At 31.7% G+C, this 26640-nt stretch overlaps 1 protein-coding gene across 3 annotated transcripts in view; it reads left to right on the top strand.

The window, feature by feature from the left end:
• The window catches only part of Mnb (minibrain), a 96465-nt gene that overhangs the window by 44399 nt on the left and 25426 nt on the right, over positions 1–26640 (top strand). For all 3 annotated transcript variants that reach the window (XM_083048770.1, XM_083048771.1, XM_083048772.1), the window contains exon 3: positions 15737–15987. In XM_083048770.1, coding sequence (XP_082904896.1) covers positions 15737–15987 — 251 coding nt within the window. The remainder of the gene's footprint in view (positions 1–15736; positions 15988–26640) is intronic.

Below are 26640 nucleotides of genomic sequence, written 5' to 3'. Positions count from 1 at the left end.
GCCGGTAACAGGCAATTACCAGTTACGATTCGAACGCATATTTGTCATGTCAAAGCACGTTCGAACGTAAAAGTAGATCGCACGAGATAAAAAAAAAAGATCGGACGGGGTTAGTGAATAAAGAGTCGATAACATTTATTGAAAAGAGTTGTACGCTTATTTGTTTTCTTTTTTTTTACAAGTGCATTCTCACTATCGTTGTAGTACATAAGATGTCAGCTTGAGTATGTGTATATTAATTATTACACGCAGCAAATATTTTGAAAATAATGAATTTTATATTTCCGAAAATAAAATATTTAAGAAAAAAATTGAGGATTTTAAATATTGTATTTTGATAGTTATATATTAGAGAGTTTTATCTAGAGGTCTTATAATTTAGAAAGTTCTTAATGAAAAAGGATTTAAATTATGTTATGTTTGGAAAACACAGCTATAAGAATAGAAATAATACATATCTATTTAAAGAATTTAGGAAAGATAATCTTAATCTTCGACTAATATAATTCTGTTCAATATTACTTAATACCCTGAAATTTTTTTCGGAAATGCATTACACATCATCACTTTTTCAAGATATTTAATAATTCGAATTTTTAAATTCTATATATGTATAAAGACTAAAATAATTTTGATTTGTATGTTGCAAGTATGCCATTAAGCACTGTATAATCTGTCGTTGCTTATATGTATATTGTGTATTCTGCTTGTATTGTTGCAAATGCATATTAATCGCTTGTTATTAAACATATATAGGTATATATATATAATTTTATTGTATATAGGTATAATATATATTATTGCATATATATTATTATATTATAATTTATATTATATATATCTTTCGCAAATTTTCTGGTAAAATCCTCCTTTATTTTTGTATCAATAGCGTGTAAAAGTATAGAAACATTGATAATAAACACGTGTTAGTATACTCTGCGTTGCATTAGAAATCAACAGAATCAATGTGGAAATGGAAATACATTTCTATTATAACAGGCACATATGCACGCACGTACGGAAGTAAAAGAGCAAATCGAATCAGGAGGTGTCTCGATTTCAAGTACATAAAAGTAATGACAGGCTATATGACTGTGTTCATGTCATTGTCTATCGAACATTACCGCTTCTCTTCGACAAAATATTCTTCTATAATATACAAACGTATTCTCTCATTTGTATCGTAACGATACGTAAAGATAAATACGTTTATATATTTATGGAAGAATGTATTTTCATCTTGCCGTATATAATGTGATTGCTTTTCTATTTCAAACTCGTCGAGCATTTCATCTCTATTTCTCTCAAACTGCCCCATTTTTATTTTAATCGCACATAATAAAAATGCCATTGCATATTATGTCTTAACAATGTAATCACGTGGCAAATGAGAGTAGCATAAGAATATAATAATTAAAAGGGAATAACGAAGATTTTAAAATAAAAAAAAATTGATACCCTTAATAATTAGGTCCAAATAGCAGCTAAATGAGTTTTAAAATCAATTAATGACATTAATGGCTATAAAAGAATAAAAAGAATTAAAAAATCATATAATATTGTCAGGGGGTTATATGTATATAAAATTATATATATAATAAATATATTCAATAACGAACAATTTAGTTACATTAGTTTTATATATATATACATATATAAAAAATATATATAATATTTTATATATATATATAATATATAAAATTTATTTTAATATATATAAAATATATTTATTAAGTTTAATTAAATATACATTTTAATAAAACTTACACAGCTGTATTATTCGTTATTAAATATGTAACACACACACGGACGTGTTTCGCGCCGAAATACTTTGGAACGAACACCAGCTCCTTAATTCGCTCTCCACCTCACGATGGGGGGCGAGAGGGAGAGGTGAAAGGGGGATGCGGGTGGAAAGGACGGGGAAAACGGACGCCCTCGGACGTATTATGCAAACGAGGGGTGCGAAGTTTTGGATGAAATCTCCAAGTTCTCTCTCCATCTCTGTCCCTCCGCTACCGGCTGATTCTGTTCTTCTTCCATTTCGCATCAACCCTCCTCTTCTGCCTGTCTCTCTCTCTTTCTCTCTCTCTCTTTTTCGCAGCTCTTCCTCCTTTCCCCGTAGTTTTCGCAGACCTTCCCTCCCTTCCTCCGTTAAGGAACAGGTCGAGATACGAGAGCAGATAGCGTTCGCGATGACTGCGACTTACGGCACTCCGCGGTCCTTAGCGCGGGATTTCGCAAATCTGCCGGTCTCTCGCGAGAATTCGGGGCAAATGGAGAAAGAGGAGGAAGAATTGTCTCTCTCTCTTTCTCTCTTGTATTCGAGTCACATGCGATTTACTGTGTACATAGGTTTACACAACCAGCTGTCCTCGTTGTCTTTCCGCTCCGCCTTGTTCTCTTTCACGCTCGTCATCTCTCTTCTTCTCTCTCTCTCTCACAACCGTGTACGAGAATTTCTGATTGCGAGAGTCTCGCCCCGTCACCCTGTCATCATCCCTACGTAGCATCTGCTAGACAACGAAACGTAACGAAACCGTCTCGCAATAATTTTTACCACTTAATTCTCTGCGCGAAAGAGACTTCTCGGAAATAATTATGACGAGGAAATCAATAATTTTTTACTAAAGTTTATACATTATATAAATATATAATATAAATATATAATATGTATATAAATTATACATGACATATTTCCAAGTATAATTATTACGTGGCGCTTAATTACTCGTTCTTTTAGTTTTTGTCTGAAATATTTTTTTTGAAAAATAAATATATAAAAGCAGACATTTCCTGTTGTCAATGAAAATGTTTTCAATAATGTGTAAGATAAAAACGATATATGTTTCTCTTTCTCTCTCGATTCTTTCAATCGACAATTAGCGAGCGCAGAATATTGAATGGTCCAGAGGTCGACGATACAATATTACGCGACACGCACTCTATATATACCAGTATAATTACCGTAATACCGGCGATTCTCTCTCTCTCTCTCTCTCTCCGATATCGCCCTGGGATTCGCGTTCGGAAAGTCATGATTCGCAGAGAGTCGCACGTTGCTCTCGAACGTCGCGCTTGCTTATCGATCAATATGGTGCTGTCGTCGTCCTCGTCGTCGTGGATAGTTTGCGAGCAATACTGGTGATGGAGGATTCTGATATCTTTTTTTTTCCCCCTTTAACGACAATACGATTTTTATTTCTCTCGCGCGAATTATCTTATTATTATGTAATTATATGATTGTCCTATTTATCTATCTCTTTATTTTATTTTAAGGCACACTTACGCTAATCTGATAAAAAAAAGTCACGAAGAGAAATTTATCAGTTTTTATTTCCGGCAACAAATTGCAGTAATTAGAATAAGTGGCCAAACATTTTTTGTTTGATAAAGTAGCAAGGCTACCTTGACTTTTTTAAATGGAATTGTGTGTTTTTTTTAATAGTATAATAATGTAGAGGATAGCAAAATATATTCAACGAAATCAAATCGATCAAAATAATCAATACAATCAAAATAATGAAAATGGTCATTATATCAGGCATTAGACACAATAAACTGATAAGTTTACTGATCAGGTTAATAGCTAAACATATTTATGGACAACATAAACTCAAATTGTCAAATCTGTTTACTTATGTTTCTAGTCAACTTTCTCGATAGCGAAGAATTACATTTTAGCAAATTTAAAATGGTTTATTGAGTTGTAATGTAACTTAAGACATTGTATATTCATTAAATTTGTTTTGTTGTCTTCTACATTACTATTTAAAAAAAACCCCACGGTGATTCCATTTGAAAAAGTCAAGGTGATCTTGATTTTTTATCAAACAAAAAGTATTTGGCTAATTTTTATTATTGCAATTTGTTGCAATTAGAAACTAATTATTGTAAATGTGTCTTAAAAATCGTGGCGACCCTGTATAATTTAAATTGGTGGAAATAATGAAAGAGAATATTTTTATATATAGTGAAATAATCACATGAGATAAATATCACACGCAGTTGACTCCCTTTTCAGATCTATAAATGATATTTCATAATACGAATTGCTAAAGAAATATATATGTATATTCATATTTTGTAAACAATATAATGAAGAAATAAAATATTCTATAAATTCATAATAAGGAGAAATATCACGATTTATGAACTGTATCTTTCTTTACAAGATTCTATATATAAAATAGTTTGTTATGTCACGCGATATATCGGTAGCGTCAAGGAATCATAAACAGAATACTTGATACATATTATTGATCCATTTCCTTGAAACTGTTTTAGCAAATAGAGGGTTAACATCGCGATCTATCATCTCGTACCTATATATATCGTGTCGTTTGTAGTTAGCTGCTGTATTCCAAGACGGAGTAAATAAGTAATAATAATTCACAGTTTTGGAGCGTATTAAATATTGATTTTTTTTAACAAGAACGCTCGTCGATATATAGATAGGTGAAGTGAGTAACGCCAGTCGTGGGAGGCTTTGGCATTTCCGGATGTAGGTTGATATAATCGGCGATCCGGTTAGCGGGGGAGGAAAAGAGAGAGAAAGAGAGACGCCAATTATGAACGGTGACACGTATTACGTGTCGATTGTACCGGGTGTATCCAACATACTCACCGGCTAAATAAATTCGCGATCTTACTCGTGCAGATGTCAATTTTGAACAGGGGTCGATTGAAATCTCAACCTGATATAATGTAATCGCCAGTGAGCTGATTTTTTTTTACACTGAGAGAATTTTCTCTTAGAATTTACCCTTAAAATCATGGTAATCGTGGGACAATATGGTGTGAAAAGAATTTTATGAGAATTTCTCTGATTAATGTTTATCACAATAAAAATAATAACATCTATCACAATAAAATGTAAAACATGTTTGATTAATTTTACTAAAATGCATAGTAAAATTAATATATTTTATATTAATCAGAAAAATTCTCATAAAATTCTTTCCATACCATATTATCCCACGATTACCATGATTTTCAGGGTAAATTCTAAGAGAAAATTCTCTGTGTATATTCTTTAATAATTTAGACAATTTCTCTCTGTGCTTTTCTGATTTTTAATCATTCTTTTTTATTGGAAAACAATTTGCAGTGTCATTTCTTGCTAAATCGAAGATTTTAATTACAGAAATTTATTTTCCACTGCAAATATGTAATAAATATTTAGTTTCGATGTACAATAAATGCGAAAATCTTTTTTTTATCTCCATCGATAATAAAAATCACGCAAAACCGGAAAATCCTAATAAACGAAAGCTACTTTCATCTGCATGACGTAAATATTTTCGAGAATAGTATATTAAATAATTTTTCCTTTCTCTTCATAATTTTTCTCATAAAATTCTCCAAATTCTTCCTCATTGTTTAATATGAAAAATAATTAGAAAGTTATTTTATATAATAAAAAGTCTGCGAATTGACCGTCTATTGAATTGACTGAATCATTTTGAGTCGAGAGTACGTCACCAACTAAATACGGATTCGGTTCATCACAGCGAGGGTGGCTGGCAATGAAAATCAATTATCAATCGATATAGAGGACGAGAAAGAGAAAAAGATCGTTCAATAACTGATGCGCTTGGAGAAAACGAGGATATTTTCCATTAGCATAATTTTTGACGCGCGACGTCGCGTCCGCATTTTACATCGAGTCGCGCGAGGAGGAAGGGAGGAGGAATACAATGATCATTTCCCGCGATCGTAATTAAATGTCGCTTTTTTTTCAAACACCACGATGAATGTCACGGCGATTATTATCGGCGCGTGCGGACTGCGTGCGAACACGCGAGATTGACGTACGCGTCGCATTAATGCGATTCATCCGGTGCATTCCCGCGAGGGTGCATGCACCGGATCAGCTGATCCCAGGGATGGTTGAAATAATTTTTTTTAAAAGTTCTTTTACTTTATATCTACACTTTATATTATATATAATATTATTTTATAACATTATAATTATATATATTTTATTATAATCTTATAATATATTATTATATAATATTATAATAATATAATGAAAATAATATAATATAATATATATAAAATATAATATAATATTAATATATTATATTATATTATAATATTATACTAAACATATATATTTTATAATATTATATATAATAGTATATATACTTTATATTATATATAATATTATCATATGGGATATAAGATAATCGTCGCTAAAATTAATTTTTTGTCAATTGTACATTGAGAAAATTTTCTCTTCGAATTTACCCTGAAAATCATGGTAATCGTGGGACAATATATGGTATGGAAAGAATTTCACAATAAAAATAATAATATCACAATAAAAATAAAAATAATAATATCTATTACAATAAAATATAAAATATGTTTGATTAATTTTACTATGCAGATATTATTTTTATTGTGATAAATATTAATTAGAGAAATTCTCATAAAAATTCTTTCCATACGATATTATCCCACAATTACCATGATTTTCAGGGTAAATTCTAAGAGAAAAATTTCTCTGTGTACTTTTGTTTTTAATTTACGAAAAGAAAATGACTACAAGCTAACGAATAAGAATAGTAAATACGCCTCTAATATCGATCCGTTTCTTTTATAGTTAGTTACAAATGATCCCTATATGCATACATAAGTAATGCCTGCATTCAAATGTAACTTCGACGAAAGAAGTAAAAACAAATTTAAAGCGAAGAAAGAGAGAGAGAGATCAGGCAGGTTTCAGTCACTTGTCCCTCTTCATATCTCGATATAAGGATCTTCAAAGGGGGTGAAAAGGGAAGAATCGTTTTCTCGAAGATGAAGTTGACAGTTCCTCGCGCGAGGAAAGAGACACACGGTTCGTCGCCCGCTACCCTGTACCTGATGCGAGTACACCCTCGTGTAGGGTAGGAAAGAGCGTAAACGGGGGATGTCGTAGGATTGTGGGCGAGGTGGACGGGGGAGGTGGGGGGAGGACGAAGAGGTGGATCAAGAAGCATGAATGGAAGCGGAATGCGTGCTGGCTATCGCACGGCCTATGTCAGCCTTTCGTGACCTCTCGCGATCGAGGTTCTCAACTCGCGTTATTTCTCCTTTCGGTCTTTCATGCCGCGAATTTTTTTTATACCCTTTTTATACCCTTTGTTTTACGCCCGCTCGCGAAACCCGCGAACAGCGTAACGCAATACGCGCGATAGATAATAAAGAGCGTAGCGTCTTATAAAGTACAACTTGCAATGTGTTCTATATCTAACATCTTATATATCAGTATAAAATAAAAAGATATTTATATACATCTCGCGACAGATAAAATAATTAAAATCTGTTATAAAATTTCAATTATTTTATTATTACAGATATACAAACAACTGGTTCATGAATAGTTGTTATAATTCTATCTAACATCTTATTAATATAAAATGAAACGTAAAGAAATTTTGTAAATAAAAAATCTAGGTGCCTGAAAATATATTTATATATCTCGTGACAGATAAAATAATTAATATCTATTATAAAATTTTAATTATTATTATTATATATATTAGTTAGTACGTTACTATGCTATTTATTTTCATCACCGTCGAATCGAGTCTACTTATCCGAGTTTCGGGGGTTTCCAAAATTGCGCGTCTCGAGGGTGAGAATGAGGGAAAACAGTAAACACAGCATGACAGATGGCACACAGATTTATACGGCCACGTGCTCCCATAATTCGTTGGTATATTCGAGACGAATCCCCGATACACATACATCCGTGCTTTATCTCGAGGTTCGAATCTGCCCTCTCGCACCGGCCCTTCGCGCGTGTACGATAAAGGAACAAAAGCAAATAAGAAATAAAAGGGAGGAAGAAAAGGTAAAAAAAGATCCGCGCGTGTGCGAATTTCATGTACTCGCGTGAAACGTTCCAGTTTCTCCGCCAGCAATGGCGCGCCTATATCGATCGACATGATAATCCCTTTCCCCTCTTCTCCTCCCCCGACCTCTTCCCGTTTCTGTATCGATATGTGTTCGCCTGAATTTTTCACGATTCATGCCGGGATATATTTTTGGAACGGGAAATCTTTGTCGATGATACTGTAGACCTCTCTTGCGCATTCTCGAGCGAAAAGAGCTCGCTGATTTGTGAAATCGTTAATTTGCAGGCAGAAATTATATACAAATGCATAGCTTTATAAAATATTTTTTACAATTATAATAATTATAAACATTATTTTTTACAATTATGATAATTATAAGAAGAATATATACATATATGATAATTATAAAAAATATATATGATAATTGTATATAAAAGAGAAATATATAATAATTATAAAAAATATATGTATTGCATTTGTGTATAATTACACTGAGAGAATTTTCTTTTAGAATTTATCTGAAAATCATGCTAATCGTGGGACAATATGGTATGGAAAGAATTTTAGAGATGAGAATTTCTCTGATTAATATTTATCACAATAAAAATAATAATATCTATCACAGTAAAATATAAAACATGTTTAATTAATTTTACTAAACTGCATAGCAAAATTAATCAAACATATTTTATATTTTATTGTAATAGATATTATTATTTTTATTGTGATAAATATTAATCCATATTGTCCCACGATTACCATGATTTTCAGGGTAAATTCTAAGAGAAAATTCTCCCTGTGTATAAGTATAAAAAATAATATTTAAAATTATCATAATTTAAAAAAATAATATTTTGTAAGTGATAGAAACAATAGTATGCGCGATGATTCTATGTTACATCTCGTGATCAATTTATTTATTCCAATGTGTATAGTATACGAAAGAAGAAAAATTATACGAAACTTCTCTTCTTTGACATTACAATTCAATGGTACCAAGAAATCGAGTCTTATTTCGAAGTCGAAACCATGCCGCGTATAATCGGAATTTTCTATTATTTTACATCGGTTTCCCTTGAGAGAAAGAGACAGAGAGAGATGTGTCAATCAATTCTCGACGTCGCGCAAGACGCAGGCAAATGCAAATGAGGCGTTTCGTCGGATTGCCCTCGCCATCACCGTCATCACGATTATTACCATCATTGTCGGTGCGTGTGCACGCGAATCGCGTTTGCGATTACATATGCGAAAGCACCAGGGTGGGAGGGAGGATCGCGTATGGAGAACCGCTGACTCGCGCACGCCGCGTGTTAATGAATATTTTTTTCATTCAACCGCGCCCTGGCCTACATTTCAAATGGCGAGCAACCGGGACGGGAGTTAGCTCCGCTTTCCGATACGCAATGGCTCGTGAAAAAAAAAAGGAAAGAAAAAAAGCCGGGTAGTTTGGGGTGAGTGTGTGTATATATACATATATGTACGGAAAGAGGGTAGAAACGCAGGCGGGAAGGAAAGGGAAGGGAGGGACAAGCTTTCGGAGAGCAGGAACGGAGGTCAAAGAGGATAGACAGCCCGCAAATTTGACCCGACCTAGTCGTGATTTTCTCGTTACCCTCGTTGTACGCCTGTTTCCGCCCGTCTCTCTTTCTGTGTCTCTCTATCTTTTTCTCTCTCTCTCTTTTATTCTACTCTGCGTCTTTCGATAATGTATGCATACTTTATTAAAGTCGCGTGACGAACGATTACGAGCGATTTGGCTGGATGAATTATTATCCCTTATGATGGACAATTTGAGTATTATTTTTCTATCCGCGATCTTGATCTCTCAGTTTTTCCGATATTCTTGAAAAGGTACACCGCATTTTAAAAAAGCGTAAAAAATAAAGCGAAAAGGCTCTGATATACACTAAGAGAATTTTCTCTTAGAATTTACCCTGAAAATCATGGTAATCGCGTGGGACAAATAATATATGGTATGGAAAGAATTTTATGAGATTTCTCTGATTATTTATCACAATAAAAATAATAATACCCATCACAATAAAATATAAAATTATAAACTGCATAGTAAAATTAATCAAACATATTTTATATTTTATTGTAATAGATATTATTATTTTTATTGTGATAAATATTAATCAGAGGAATTCTCATAAAATTCTTTCCATGCCATATTGTCTCACGATTATCATGATTTTTAGGGTAAATTCTAAGAGAAAACTCTGTCTGTGTATAAATACAAATTTAGGAATAAAAAGAACCAGGCATAAATATTAGGTACAACGAAATTATTTTTAAATTTCTTTTTCTTATTTTGGACAAATTGGAAAAGACGTGTAATTAAACGGAAAAGCTTTGCATTTAAACATCTCGATTATATCTTGATTAAATTCTTTTATCTATTAGCGACCTTATCTAATAATTATTCATCTTAGGTGATCAAGTCATTAAAAAATTACAGTTTGCTTAAATACAGATTTGTCATGTTACTTGTATGATTTAAATACAATAATAGCGCTCTTAATAAAAAATAAAAAAATTTATATAATTTTAAATTAAGTATTTCTTTATTGAGAATTATTTGATTTTTTTTGGAGAGATGTATTTATTTGATCAATTTGTAATTATTTCATTCGTCATTGTAAATAATTGTAAATAATAAATATATAAATAAAGTATATTTTTGAAAAATGATATATACAATATGAAATAAGTGAAATAAGTATAAACATAAAAAGTATAAACATAAAAACATTTTACATTAAAATAAAATATTTATTTTCTGTTTAATTTTATAAGAGACGTAGATATTTGTTTTACGAAGAGTCTCATTTTAGATTTACGTAATATTAACAAACTCGCATTATACGAACCATATCGCATTTTTAAATGAAGATAAACTTGTATACAAATATTCGATAATGCTTTGCAAAGTATCGTATAAAGCGTAATAAGCATTCGCTTATATCCACTATTGCTTATTCATTCATTCATTCGTTTATACACTCGCCCATTCATTTGTTGTCTCAATCTATCACACATTCATTTGCTCGAGTCAGTTGTGCGTATTCTTTTCTCTCCTCATTTTATTATCGAAACAGACAACGAATAAAGCGCAGTGAAACTTTATTTAATAAATTATACTGCGTTCTAGAACAATATTGTAAAATGAATTATTTGCAAGATATATGCATTAGTGAATTATTGAATATATATTACATATATATGTAATAATTATGAATATATACATATATGTATATATGTGTGCATATGTGTGTGTGTGTGTGTGTGGTATTGTCGAATAATTCAATTTTTTAATATTTAAAATTGTTCTCGCACTCTTTACACTGTCAGCTGGCTGACATTACCTGAAGATGAATTTATGTTCTGATTGGATTGGTTGATTGGCATGGAGAATTAATGAACTTTATTTTTTTTGTCGGCCTTATTCAATTTATATGCAAAAATAATTAAATTGCTTTCGAAGGAGATTATATTTCGTGCTCCTTATCTTTCTCTTTACTCGAGGAACTTTAAAAAGGTATTCGGGATAAACGAAACATTCGCTCCGCTGTTTATTATCGTACTTTCGAAAGTAAAAAAGAAATTATTTGTTATTCGATATCGTGAATTAACTTAAATTTTTTTATCACAAGAGAGAAAAAATTATAATAAATATTTCTTAGGAGAAAGTTCGAGAAAATAAGTATTACAGCGATAAATTTTAATTTTTTTAATTTAAAAAAAATTTTTTTTTGGGCAGTAGAGATATAATTTCACTTTGATTTTTAAAAATATGTATTCGCATTTGAGAAGAGACGAATAAGTCGTGCGAAAATAATTATAAATAAATTCGAATTTAAATTAATTTATTTATAATTATAAATATATAATATAATAATTATAAATTATTATATTAGTTAGTATATTATATATTAGTATATCAGTATAAGTGTAGTATAATACATATATTAGTGTAGTAATATATTAGTATATCATACATTAGTATATTAGTATAAGTATATTATTATATTAGTAAATATACTGGTATACTAATACATGGTAATCGTGGGACAATATGGTATGAAAAGAATTTTATGAGAATTTCTCTGATTAATATTTATTACAATAAAAAATAATATCTATCATCTATCACAATAAAATATAAAATATGTTTGATTAATTTTACTAAAAGTATAGTAAAATTTACTAAAAGTATGGTAAAATTAATCAAACATATTTTAAAAATTCCTTCCATACCATATTGTCTCACGATTACCATGATTTTCAGGGTAAATTCTAAGAGAAAATTCTCTCTGTGTATAATAATTATAAATTATTTATAATTGTAATTTATTCATAATTATAAATAAATTCGACGCGTTACAATCACGCCGGCAGGAGGGAGGTCGCGAAACGAGGGTGGTCCAAGAAGGGACTTGTTTAACGCGGCATCAAGCGGTCGGCGTTAAGCCGGTTTGCGCCACCTAACAGGGTCGTTAAAATGGCAGTAATGTTTCGAGTGAGAACCGAAGCGGGATGGACGGACGGAGAGTCGTACATCAAAATTAACGACCGCCTGCCGCCGTCCTGATTCTCTATCCCTCTGACGGGGTTGTTAATTATCGACACTTCCGCATACGCGCTCTCGCTCTTTGTTCGACTTCCGCGAGATTTAGGTCCCGCGCGAGTCTCGATTACGGAAGCTCTCGGCGCTTTTGAACTTTCGATTCTCTTCCAGATTTTTTTTTCTCTCGTGGAACACGTGGTTTTGACAATTTGCCCGCGAATTTGATTTTTTTTTTATATATCGGGGAAAAATATTTATCAATCGGTTTGAGAAAGTTCCAGTGTGAGAACAGATAACCCTTCCCTCGCGCAAAAAGATAAGCGCGCGCGCATTTAATCCTGGGGTAACTCTCCGGTATTATTACCGGATTATCCGGGAGTAATTTCAACAAAACCGATTCTGTTTGCGGAAGAGAGCGGCGCGTGTCGCGTTTAATCGTATATATTTATTCACGACCGCGCTCTCTATCTCTCTCTTTCTCTCCCTCTAGCGAGATACTTCTCCGCGAAATTTTTCTAATGCTAATTACGTCCGACGTATAGCGGCTTTAACGACGATAAAAACGTTTAGATAAACGATCGTCCTCTCTCTCCTCGTCAGAAGAAAAGTCGCACTCCGACAAAAGATGGTTGTTTTATCTGAATCTCTTAGAATGTTGTTTCAAATTAGCGGAAAATATCATTGCAAATTACTGTAATTAAAAGTACAAAATGCCTGCAAGATATTTTTTTAGCGAAACATGTTGCATTGTCAATTATTATTATTATTATTTTTTTTTTTTTCTTATTAACGATGTTTATATTCGTGATTGATTTATATATATGTGAGTAAAAAGTAATATGTGGCAAATGCGCTCACGCATTTTTAGACAATATCAATCGAATAATTTTTTATTTTTGCGTCAGTTTGCACAATTATAATACGAACGTCTGTAACAGAATTTTATTTGTTGCGAACCAATGCAATAATCTGAAAAGTCGAAAGGCATCCATCAAAACAACTTGGTTACTCGATGTTCCCTAATTAATACGCGGATCTAATTACCTAATGATAAACTTAACAGATAAACGTCAACATGAAGCAGCAAACATACAAATATTGATCATTGATTATAAACTTGCGGCCGCACATTGATCTATTTCTCGCGGTATATATACAGCGAAGCAATCAAATTCTCTCTTGCAATTACATGATGCAGATTTCAAAAACCAAGACATCGAATAACATATATTATAATATGACATATTGAATAATAGAATTTTATTTATATTTTTTCTACGCTTTATAAGTTTTTTTTGTAACATATAACATCAGAGACGATTTTTCACGATCAAATAATTTTAAAGAGTTTCCAGCAGGTACATAAAAAAATTATAATATAAATAAAAAACGAAAAAGTTTTTCTCTTATGATGACACAATTGATGGTTACAAATGATTACGCAATAAATAGAAATTTGAAAGACATAAAGACATAACATATTTTTGAGCAAGATTTTACTGCATATAGCTTCTTGACGATTGGAGAATCTCAAGTCTTACTAATCTTTCTATAGATTTATCTCTAGATTCAATGTTAGGTAGGAAAAGATATACCAAAATAGATTTTCTAAACCGATATCTCTTCTAAACGTATCTCTATTCTTAAGGCGATTAAATGCGCTAGACTTCTTATCACAACTGATATGAAACTTGGTCTGCTTACTTATTGTTAGTTTACTTATCAAAAGTCCATAGCTCATGGGTTGTTCGTTTATATGCTGAATCAAGTTGCATCGAATTCCTAAATAAACTTGAATTTTTTTTCTTGTGACTTTTCTTGGCGAATTACAATTAATTTAAATAAGAATAATAATCGAGTAATCAAATAAATTAATTGTGATAAATAAATGTGATATTATCTTAATCTATTTAATTTTTATTCGTTACTTCTTCTAAAGAAAAATTACATTAGATATTTTATAAACACACTCTGTGTGTGTTTAGTATATCGATGTAATATTTATTTTGAAGTGACGGTCTAAAGAATATGAATAAATATTGTGTTAGGACTGATTTCATCCGCATGTATTTTTATATCTCGCATGAAGGAGTCTCAGATAAAAAAATTTAGTTTCAAAGATAAGAACAAATATTCTCATTAAAAAATATTTGTTTTTACAAAAGTAGAAAAAAATATAATTTTACTTCAAATTACTTGATATACATTTACATATCATTAAATAATTTTTATTGCAGGATTAATATGTGTATAATCTTGTATATTTCTCAATTTTCACACACCCGCTTTAAAAAAAAACTATTTGCTTAAAGAAACGTGCTATAGAAAAATTTAAAATAATATTAATATGATACAAAGTTTATTTTTAGGAAACAGTCTCTAGTATAAATATCTATGGATACAAATTTTCATTTAAATTTTTAACTAAAAGATGAAATTAAAAGATAAAATAGCATGTATCGGTTTGGATATATCCGATCCCCCCTTTTCGTCCCAAGTAATACAGCCGGGTTAAGTTTGCCCCCCAATATTAGAATTTATTAATTTTTTTTCAAACATATTTTATATTTTATTGTAATAGATATTATTTTTATTGTACTAAATATTAATCATAAAATTCTTTCCATACCATATTGTCCCACGATTACCATGATTTTCAGGGTAAATTCTAAGAGAAAATTTTCTCTGTGTAGTACAAAAGTTATTCAAAAAAAACTTTTGGGGGGGGCCAACTTCACATTAGCCCCCCCCCCATTTTGTGCAAAAATAGTTTTTAATTAACCTAATCGATAAATGTTCCTTTCCACATTTCAAAATAATTTGAATTTTCGTTTGCACATCATCATGTAAAAAAAAATTAATAACATTCTAATATTGGGGGGCTAACTACATTAGCCCCCCTATTTTGTGCAAAAATGGTTTTTAATTAATCCAATCGATAAATTTTCCTTTCCACATTTCAAAACAACTTGAATTTTCGTTTGCACATCATCATGTAAAAATAATTAATAACATTCTAATATTGGGGGGGCTAACTACATTAGCCCCCCTATTTTGTGCAAAAATGGTTTTTAATTAACCCAATCGATAAATTTTCCTTTCCACATTTCAAAACAATTCGAATTTTCGTTTGCACATCATCATGTAAAAAAAATTAATAACATTTTAATATTGGGGGGCTAACTTCTCACCCGGCTAAGTAACGCGTCGTGTTCAAAGGATCGCGATCGTGCGTGTAAGAAAGGAAATGCGCGAAAAGTAGGTTCTCTTTGCCGAGACCGTGTGCATTGATCCGTTTGTCTCTCGATGCTTTCAGTGAGCGGGAGGACGGGGACCGGCGGTGCGCCCCTTTACGGGCGTCTGGTGGCCGAGGAGCCCATGCCTTCCGCGGTATGCGGTGGTGCCGGTGCCGCGGGTGGCGGGGCTGCCGGCGGGGTCCCGCAGGAGACCCCCTCGGACATTCACGCCATGCAGGCCAGGATACCCCACAGGTTTCGCGATCCAGCGACGGCGCCCCTCAGGAAACTTAGCGTCGACCTCATCAAGACCTACAAACACATCAACGAGGTAAGACCTCATCTCTTCTTTAGAGTAAACGCTTTCAAATCTTTGCATATCCTGTATCTCTCTCTCACTCACTCTCGCGATTCTAAATTCATTTTTCATAATAAATTGAAATTGTAAATTAATATTTGTTCTGAAATATTTTGGCTAAAATCTTAGTGAAAAAACACTTGTCAAGAAAAATAATTATAAAGTTTTTTATTTTAAATTTATATTTAAATTATGTGTGCAATATGCACATTATTATTATACTAATTGTCGTCGAATCAAGAATTTTGTGATATAATTTTCGCAAGACAGATATAAAGTGGAGAAAGAGAGACATACGAGATATTGACTTATGTCAGGATAATGCTTCTCTTTTTTTATCCGAGTCCCGAAATATAATTCTGGAAAATTTCCGGGATTAAAAGCGACTCTCTTTATCGTGGATTCCGAGTTTTTATATTTGACCAGGCACACAGAGGTTTGAGATATCCGAAAATAAAGTTACAGAGTTATTGCATCATTTGCTCGGTCACTCTTACTTTGGGCGGGATGATAAATCTAGTGATAGGTCGCGCGTTTATATCTGAATTATAGGAAATAATCTAGATCGGGGGAGAACTTATCGTAGACTGATTGCAGAGGAAAAAATCAGAGGGAAAGCTTAGGACGAGAAAATATTTGGACATATTTTCGACTATTTTTTTAGGACTGATAAATTCAAATCTTAATTTGAATTTAGATTAATATGAATTTATTACGTAAATGTAGGAAATAATTTTAATCTTCCCTCTTGATATTGAAACGTTATCGATAAATAGGAATATTAAGAAAAGATTGAGCACTTTTCAATAAATTAATCGACAATTTTCGGATCAACAAATAATATCGCAAGAAATCAAAAGTTACAAAGTTTTTTGGTTTTCTACCAAAAATCGTAAAATATAGATATTATTTCGTCATGTGCGACAATTATATGGCACGTGTAGCAAAAAAGCGAATTGCGAGATCGCGATAGCCTGGCAACTTCCGTTCCCTCGCGACTGTCACAGCTGATCGGACAATTATGGCATCACGGCTGACGTCAACGATAATGTAAAAGTTGTCTCTCGGAAATGTATGGGACAAATGTGGGATCGCGAGTCGGCGGAAAGTCGCGGCGCCCACGTGCAAGAGAAATATCTATGTATGTAGTTCAGGAGGATCCTTTCTTGGGTCATCCCATCGCATATCGTGAGTGTGGGAGGAACACGGAGCCTATTTGTGCGCCTTATACGAAAAGCCTAGTTCTTACCGCATCGCATTTCGCCTTTATTTTGTAATGTCATTAATAATGACGGGTGTTTTTTTTTTAACACTTTTTTTTATAGTTTCTAGACAAGGAAATTCTAAGGAATTTTTATTTTTATTCATATAAGTATCTGTGATATAAATTCATGCAACAATTTCATCAAATGTAATTATCCATAAAGTATCCCTCGCGATCGAAAATCCATTAAATATTTAACATATTTCTGCATTATATAAAAAAATATATTTTTTTACATTAAAAAAAAACAAGTGTTGATCTCTAGAACTTTGAAATCATTCGAGACTTTTAATATTTCCTTGATTTTGCTTAATATTCGAAATAATTGTCTTGAGTTCATCGCTAATTATTAGACAACGATTTTAAATATAAAAGGGATGAATTTTGTGCTAATGAAGCGCGGGGAAAGATTCTTAAATACATTTATTAATTTTATCATAAATAGAAAATATAAAATTCAAATATAAAATGATTCAAATATATAAAAAATATTTTAATTATAGAACCCTTTATTATTCGGCTAAATTTTCCGAACAGATCATTCGATAATTATGCGTCGATCGAGATCATTTGTTGTCAAAGGACAAATTATCGGCGAAATATAAATGCGCGCGCATTCCCAGCTGATAAGATACGAAGTCGTGGCATTTTATTAAGGAAACGACGTTGGCTATCACTATCAATCGTCATAGTTCTCAGCGTTTGCGACCACGATTCAATTTATCCATAACGATCGATCGAGCGCAATCGAAGAGCAATAAGCTCTAGAGGGGGGCTTTGCTATTTATGGATCGATAGGGAAGGGGGTACGTAATTATACGGAGAGTCTGCATTGTCGTCGTGCTTTGCCCCCTTCGCATTGTCAATTCTTTGAATTCTTTACGGCTTTAAAAATCATTCGATGCAATTTCATGGCAGAGAGAGAGAGAGAGAGAACAAATGCGCCGATCGAAGAAAGGGACCATTTTCCGAAATTGGCTAAAAGTGTTTCGAAAATGCGAACGATAAGTGACCAAGGGCTTTTACTGCGGCAGTTTTAGTCATTTCGAAAAGTAGTATCTCCTTTGTGATTTCTCTAGATTATTCTATATATTGTATCGACGAAGAGCGCATATGCTCGAGAGCAAAAAAAATATGCTATATACGAAAAATTTTATATTTGAATTATTTATGTATATCCCAAAAGTTAGAGAGAATTCTATACAATTAACAGGGTGTATACTCTGGGGAAAAACTTTGAAAACCTGGTATTCTCAGGGAATTTCGATCTTGAAAAATTAGGGAATTCTCATGGAGTTTGATTAGAATTCAGGAAATTTTTAAAAAAATTATTCTTTTGTTAATTTTATTCTTATTTAGCAACTTAAGAAACATATCTTAGCAATATTAAGTTTTTATTAAAAATTTTTAAATTTTTTTTTATTGGTAATCTATTTTTAGTATCAAGATCTTATATAAATTATAAATTTCATAGAAAATTGTTCAATTTTTTAATAGATAATATTTAAATAAATTAGTACTCTATTCAATAAATAATTTAATAAATAAATTATTTTGTGCTTTAGATTTTTATCTTTTTGTTTTATATTTTTATTTTTATCAGGGAATTCTCAGGGAATTTTTTTATAAAATTTAGTAGACACCCTGAATTAAAGTCTACATTTTTGATATTAATTTGATAAGTATGTTTATTATATATTACTTGTTTCTCGAGGAACCTTGAAATCTTTAATTTTTAATCGTATAATATACAATCGATCGATCGATCGATTTCGATCGGCTCAAGATTTGTCAAAAACTCCCGGCAAAAAGAGATTCGCGCTTGGTAACCCAAGTGGTCGACCGAAACCATTAACATATCCAGAGTGGTAACTGGTAGTAAGAGAGCGGTAAGAAGGCCCCAAAAAAAAAGAGGAGAGAAAGAGAGGTCGATAGATCGAAGAGAAGGAATGGGAGGGAGATGAAGAAGAGAAGAAGCGCGTGCCTTCTCTTCGGCAGAAGAGGGGAAGGGAGAGCCTGCGGAATACGCGGAGCCTGTAGCTCGTTGAGTGCATTCCAGTGGTATGAGGTCCATCGAACGTCGGAATTCTGCATATCCATGGATGCAGGTCGACTAGCTATGCGCTTAGGTGCCAACCGTGCCGACTCCGTGCCGGTCCGTGCGGTCTCTCATCTCCCTCCCTCTCTCTCTCTCTCTCTCTCCTCTCTCTCTGTCGAGTCGCACCGATTATTCGCGGAATCGTAAGTTCCCGGGAAAAGGAGCGCGTCAGACCGGATATTACCTCCGGAGGAAAATCCGGAGTCTTATCTCGTCGCGGTCGCGCTTATCGTCGCGCTCTCGTTCACGATTTATCCTAATGCCTTCGAACCCGCGTTTATAAGGAATAATCTTCAAGGGATATATTTCGATCCACACACATGTGTATTTACATATGTGAAACTTGGTCTAAAATATTTTATAAAAAAGGATATAGTGATTATGAAAATTATAGTGAAAACTATAATATCCTTTTTTTTATCAAATATTTTAGACCAAACTCTATCAATGACATTTTGATACATTCACTATCATATAATCATATTCTTTGTTTATCAAATATCTGGACCAAAGTTTTATATATATGAAACTCTATCTTCTATCATGACATTTATAGAATGATATATTCACTATAATAATTCTTTTCTTTTTTTATCAAATTTCTAGACCGAGTTATAAAACTTGGTCTAAAATATTTTATAAAGAAAAGGATATAGTGATTATGAAAACTATAGTGAAAACTATAATATCCTTTTTTTTATCAAATATTTTAGACCAAACTCTAACAATGACATTTTGATATATTCATTGTCATAATATTCTTTTTTTACCAAATATCTGGACCAAAGTTTTATATATATGAAACTCTATCTTCTATCATGACATTTATAGAATGATATATTCACTATGATAATTATTTTTTTTTATCAAATTTCTAGACCGCGTTGTATGTAAAAAAAACTTGGTCTAAAATATTTTATTAAAAAAGGATATAGTAAAATATATTATATCTATTTTTATAAATATTTTAGATCAAAATTTTATATATAAAATAAATGTATATATTTTCATATATAAAAATATATATATATATATATATTTATATAATTATTAAATATATACGTGTATATATGAAATTTTGATCTAAAATATATTTGATAAAAAAAAATATAGTGAATATAAAAATATTAATAATTTTATAATTATAATGATCTAATTATAATGATCTAACTAGATATCATTGATTGATATCCGCTAATCTTGCGTTTAGCCGCAAACTGCATGAAGGGGGTTGATGCGTCGTGAACCTGTTGCATGTTTCAACGTTGTAATTTTTATAAAGGCGCTGAAGTGTACGATATGTGTGTGATAAAATAATCGATTTAGGCTAACATTAGAGATGCCAATCTAATACGCTGAACGCGAAATAATAAAGGGGTTTCGCGGTAGGCGCGCGATGTCGATAAAATGTAATGATTTACGCGCCCTAACATTATGCTTCAAATCGCTGAATATTTCATGCTGTTATTTTCAACAACGTCGTGGTAATATCGTGAAAAATATTTACGATCACCGTGCATTACCGCGGATATTTAGCACTAAATACAGAGAGAGAGTGCATCATTAGGGAACGCGAACGGAATTTTTCCTCGCAACACCGTAATAAGCATAACGATACGAAAAGCAGTTTCTGTTCTCTTAGAATCCGGAAAATCAGGGCTCTCTCAATATTTTCTTCTTAGCTAACGAGATATAAAAATGATCCCAAATATTTCTTTTAAAGTTTCTTCGACCAAATAAAAATCTTTTCTTTACAAAAAATTTTATTATAGATGCTATCTTTCGTATTTTAATTATAAATATTTTTGCAAAGTGAAATATATATGAGATTAAAATCTCGTAGCGAGAAAAGTTAACTCAAAAATATTTTTTTTACGTTTATACAGGGTATATACTCTTGAAAAAAATCTGGAAAACCTGGTATTCTTAGAGAATTTTGTTCTCCTGTAAAAAATCAGGAAATTCTTATGGAATTGGGATTCAGGAAATTTTTTAAAAAATTGCCCCTTTGATAATCTTACTCTTATTTAACACTTAAGAAACGTCTAACATATCTTTAAGTTTTTATTAAAATTTTATGTGATTTTTTTATTGATAATCTATTTTTAATATCAAGTTCTTAAGTTTCATAGAAAATTGTTCAATTTTTCAATAGATAATATTTAAATAAATAAATTTTTCTTATTCATTTAATAAATAATATAATAATAATTTAATAAATGAAGAAATAATGTAATAAATAATAAATTTAAATTTAATATTCCTTAAGAGTTTATAATAAACTTTTTGTTTTATATTTTTTATATTTTTGCATATATTTTTAATATTTAGATAATAGTGATATATCGCATTTTGTCATTGTCCAAAAAAATTAATTTTACAATAAATAAATCAATATTCAATTCTAGAAAAACTGCACTGCATTCTTGATTCTTTGCAATCGTACAAATAGACTTCTAAACATTAGATTTCTAAAATATTATAGAAAACATATAAAGAAACTTTTATACAAATTTTCTTATTTTATATAGAATTATAAACGAAAATATCTGGAAGATTAGAGTATTTTTTACAAGATTTGAGTAGACACCCTGATATATATTTTTTTTCCCTCAAAGTCAAAATCATCCCTTGGGATCGACAACGTGCGCAATATTGTGCGACACGTGGCGGGCGATGTGGAACAATTCTCGAGTCCAGAAGCCAATAAAATCAATTCGCGCGGCGGAAAACAATGGACAAGGGCGCGAAATATTTAACATATATACGAGAGGAAGCGCCGTCTGTCTGTCTCTCTCTCTCTTTCTCTCCCTGTAACAGCTATAGTCCGCGCCGACACTTTGTTTCGGCGAGTTTGCGAAATCGAAGCGGCGGCCGCGAAGTGGTTGGCGGCTCGTATGTTGTGAGACAGACGCGAAAAAGGACGAGCAAAAGACGCGGTAGGGAAAATAGTCCGAGAGAGGGATAGAGTTCACCCTCTTTCTCTCTTCGGAATCAGCCGATGTCTTTCAGCGAAGGGCGAAGGGGTGCGCCGCCACTCCCTAAAAGTTCATACTCTTATTTCTTCAGAATCTATAATATCGTCTCTCTCTCCTTCGAGAAGTCACCGGAGGAAAATTTCACGAGCCACTTTCGCGAAATGATATTTCCAGTCCCGCTATCGATCGCGCGCTAATTCTGGCGTGTTATCGTCGTTAAAATCGTATTACGCCTTCGGCAATTACACACATTGGTCAAATTATTGTAACATTATGTGGTACGTCATTTATTTCTGAAAAAGAGGGAGAGAGATGTAAGTAAAACCGAAATTTCACTCGAATCAATATGCTCTCCGTTGAAATTCATTTCTCATTCAATTGCTCATTTATCACGTTTCTAACATTTTTACACCTGATATAATTAGCATTTTATTGTTCTAAGGTCTTTGTATGTTTAATATCTGGATCGTACTAATTAATTAAAGACAGCTTTTTATCGAAGGATTTATCTCGCGAGAGAATGCATAGAGAGATATTTCTCATTAAAATCTAATTAAAATTAACATAACACGGAATGATTATCGCGTAAGGTAAGTTTACGATGTGATTTTCGGGGCTCGCCGTGCGAGGAATAAGTCTGAATTATACTGGCAATATATACATATATATTTTGGATTTTACTCGGTCGAGTCGCAACGTGGAATCAGGCAGCGGTGCGGGTTAAATTTAAATTCAAACGGTGTTTAAATTTGAAATTAAATCGGTTGCAGCCTGACCTGAGGGTCGAGGGTCGAAAGTGCAACCACCGCGCGTCCTTTCGATGCGTTCGTTCGTTTCGCGGTTCCTTTCTTCCTCGTCGCGATGACGGACATCTGTATAGTAGGTAACCCGGTGCAGTTGCACTAAGGAAAGAGAATAATCGTAGCTTAATTGTAATTTATCATTTTTTGTAAAGAATAAGAATTCTAATAATTTAAAATAAAAATTTCAGCTAACAAAATCTAAATTCAAAATATTTAAAAAAATAATTTAAATAAAAATAATTCAGAATTTTCTTCCGAAATTACACCATATCTTTGTAAGAAAAATATAGAGCAAAGAGAATGCTTTCTTGTAGCTTGATTGTAATTTGTAATTTTTTGTAAAGAATATGAATTCAAATAATTTAAAATAAAAATTTCAGCTAACAAAACTTAAATTCAAAATATTAAAAAAAATAATTCAGAATTTTCTTTCGAAATTACACCATATCTTTGTAAGAGAAATATAGAGGAAAGAGAATGCTTTCTTGTAGCTTGAGTGTAATTTAAAATTTTTTGTAAAGAATAAAAATTGAAATAATTTAAAATACAAATTTCAGCTAACAAAATCTAAATTCAAAATATTTTAAAACATATAAAAAATTCAGAATTTGCTTCCGAAATTATATACCATATCTTTGTAAGAGAAATATAGAGGAAAGAGAATGCTTTCTTGTAGCTTCATTGCAATTTATAATTATTTGTAAAGAATGAAAATTGAAATAATTAAAAATTTCAGCAAACAAAATTAACAAAATTTAAATTCAAAAATTTTATAAAAACAATTTAAATAAAATTTTACAAAATAATTCTCTTTCGGAGTTACACCCGACATTTGTCAAGAGAAATATAGTGTAAAGAGAATGCTTGTGGTTTAATTGTAATTTATAATTTTTTTGTAAAGAATAAAAATTGAAGTAATTTAAAATAAAAATTTCAGCAAACAAAATGTACAAAATTTAAATTCAAAACATTTTAACAAACAATTTGAATAAAACTTAAAAAAATAAATCTAAATTTTCTCCCGAAATTACCATACTCCATCTTTGTAAGAAAAATATAGAGGAATATTTTATTTTTGTAGCTTAATTGTAATTTATATTTGTTTTGCAAAGAATAAAAATTTAAATAATTTAAAATAAAAATTTCGGCAAACAAAATTTGCAAAATTTAAATTCAAACATTTTTAAAAACAGTTTAAATAAAATTTTACAAAATAATTTTCTTTCGAAGTTACATACTCGACATTTGTAAGAGAAATTTTTTTTATCCGAGAAAAGAATCGATCAGCGACCCTTGAATGCTCGTCCATCGGCACATTTTCATCTTACGTCGTGAAATAGCCCTTCGTCGCGTCGCACGAATTTTACGCGAGAATTTCACGGCGAGATCCGTAGGTCGGTCGCATGTTCAGTTCAAGGGAATGGCAACGAGGAATCGAATCTCATCGCTCGAAGCGCTCGTCACAAGTCAGAATAGCTTCGCGAATAATTAAAGACGACCCAGATGCCATCCGCTCATTCCGCGTACGTAAGGACCCGTGCACACTGGAGATGCTTGAGTGGAAACACTTCGGAATTCAAGCTGCACCGAGAGGAAAACCTCGTGCCAATGACGATTGTTGATTCTAATTAAAAAGACTTTACATCTACGAAAGGTCTAACGGGAACGAATCCCCATTACAACGTTTAGTTGATTTTAAAGAAACAGAAAAATAATTTTTTGTCGTATTTTATTTAAATAAAAGATTTTATTTAAATAAAAAATTTAAATAGGAAATGCGTTCTTATTTAGTGCGGACTCTGTTTAATGCGTCGCGTAATATAATGTAACGATGTGCGAGACAGAGGGTTGAGGGCGGAAACCATCTTAAACCACTTTCTTAAATTTTTTCTCTTACGAAGTCCTCGGTCTTAGCCTGTTTCGCGCGTGCGCGGTTATAATATGCGAAAGAAATATTCAAAGACGAAAGACGCAGGAATCGAGTTGCGGCTGCGCGAGATTAGCTGCAGAGAAACCTTCGCGAATTAAGGGTCGCGCGTTTTTCCCACCCTTTCTAGCAACGTCGTAACTAGTTGTCTTTCCCTGGGTATTTTCGCAAAAAAATCGATCGTATCACGTCGAGTTCCTTCTCGACTCTTTTAATAACAGATAAGATAAAACGTTCTCCCCTAATTTGAGACTAAGCTGAGCTTTGATATTAAGATTATTAAATTGTTAAACTAAAACTATTGCACACATTCTTCATCTGGAATGATTCGATTAGGATTCGATAGTCAGGTCTGATAGCAAGTTTCAAAGTGGTGTATCTAGCTCTTAAAACCGTGCGAGTTGGATTAATTTTGACGGGGATAGATGGACCAGGTATTTAAAAGAGATGGATCTCTTTTTTTGAAAATTATTTTCTAGTTTTATTTATTTTCAGAAATAAATGAATTGTAGAGTATTTTTAGGATTATATAAAAATGAAAATCTGTCGCTCTTGCAAAATTAAATATTCCATATTGTTTAGCATGATGCGAAACGTAGTTAAAATCGTATGAAAGAACCGAGCTAAGTATACGGTGTAATAAGTGACTTAAATAGAGCGAAAAGAGAATCGAAAATTTTTGCAATTTCTCCAGCAACTCATGGCTGAGCGATCACTCATTTAAGAAGAACAACGCAATTCGCTTATCCGTCTTAATTCATATATTAAATATAATTCTCTCTTCTGCCGCAGATAATCTTCAATAACAGTTATATTGAAATTTCAATATGTATCTGTTTCCATCTGTCTATCGATTTATATATTTTATCATTCTAAGGTTTTCACCCATATAAAATAAATATTAAGGAAGCTTAAAAAGAAGACACATTAAAATAATAATTATCACATTTCCATTTCTGTATTATAGTAAATAATAAAAGTTGATTATATATAAAAAAACTTGTTGAAATTTATATATATATTCAACTTTTATATTATTTATTATAATATATATACAGAGAATTTTCTCTTAAAATTTACCCTGAAAATCATAATAATCGTGGGACAATATGGTATGGAAAGAATTTTATGAGAATTTCTCTGATTAATATTTATCACAATAAAAATAATATCTTACAATATAAAATATAAAATATGTTTGATTAATTTTATTATACAGTTTAGTAAAATTAATCAAACATGTTTTATATTTTATTGTGATACATTTTCAGGGTAAATTTTAAGAGAAATTTGTCAGTGTAGAAATAGAAATGTGATAATTCTTTTATTAATGATTACGATTATAATGTTATAAGTATTACGTATATTTATATAATTATTAATAAAAGAAGAGAGAAAGAGAGGAAGCAATTTTTTATGGAACCATATGAACATAATCACAATTGCATTCTTTAAAGAGAAAAAAAAAAGGGAGAGAAAAGGAAAGAGAGAGATAGAAGACAGTGACGAGCGATTTTGCGAGAGGTGACGAGAACTTAGTGCGCACGTGAAATTCG

The sequence above is a fragment of the Prenolepis imparis genome, unplaced genomic scaffold (genome assembly GCF_030444845.1).
Source record: "Prenolepis imparis isolate NDT839.2.m4 unplaced genomic scaffold, iyPreImpa1.0 SCAF_10, whole genome shotgun sequence".
Lineage (NCBI taxonomy): Eukaryota > Metazoa > Arthropoda > Insecta > Hymenoptera > Formicidae > Prenolepis > Prenolepis imparis.
Note: the sequence above shows the minus strand (reverse complement) of the source record. Positions and strands in the feature narration are given on the sequence as shown.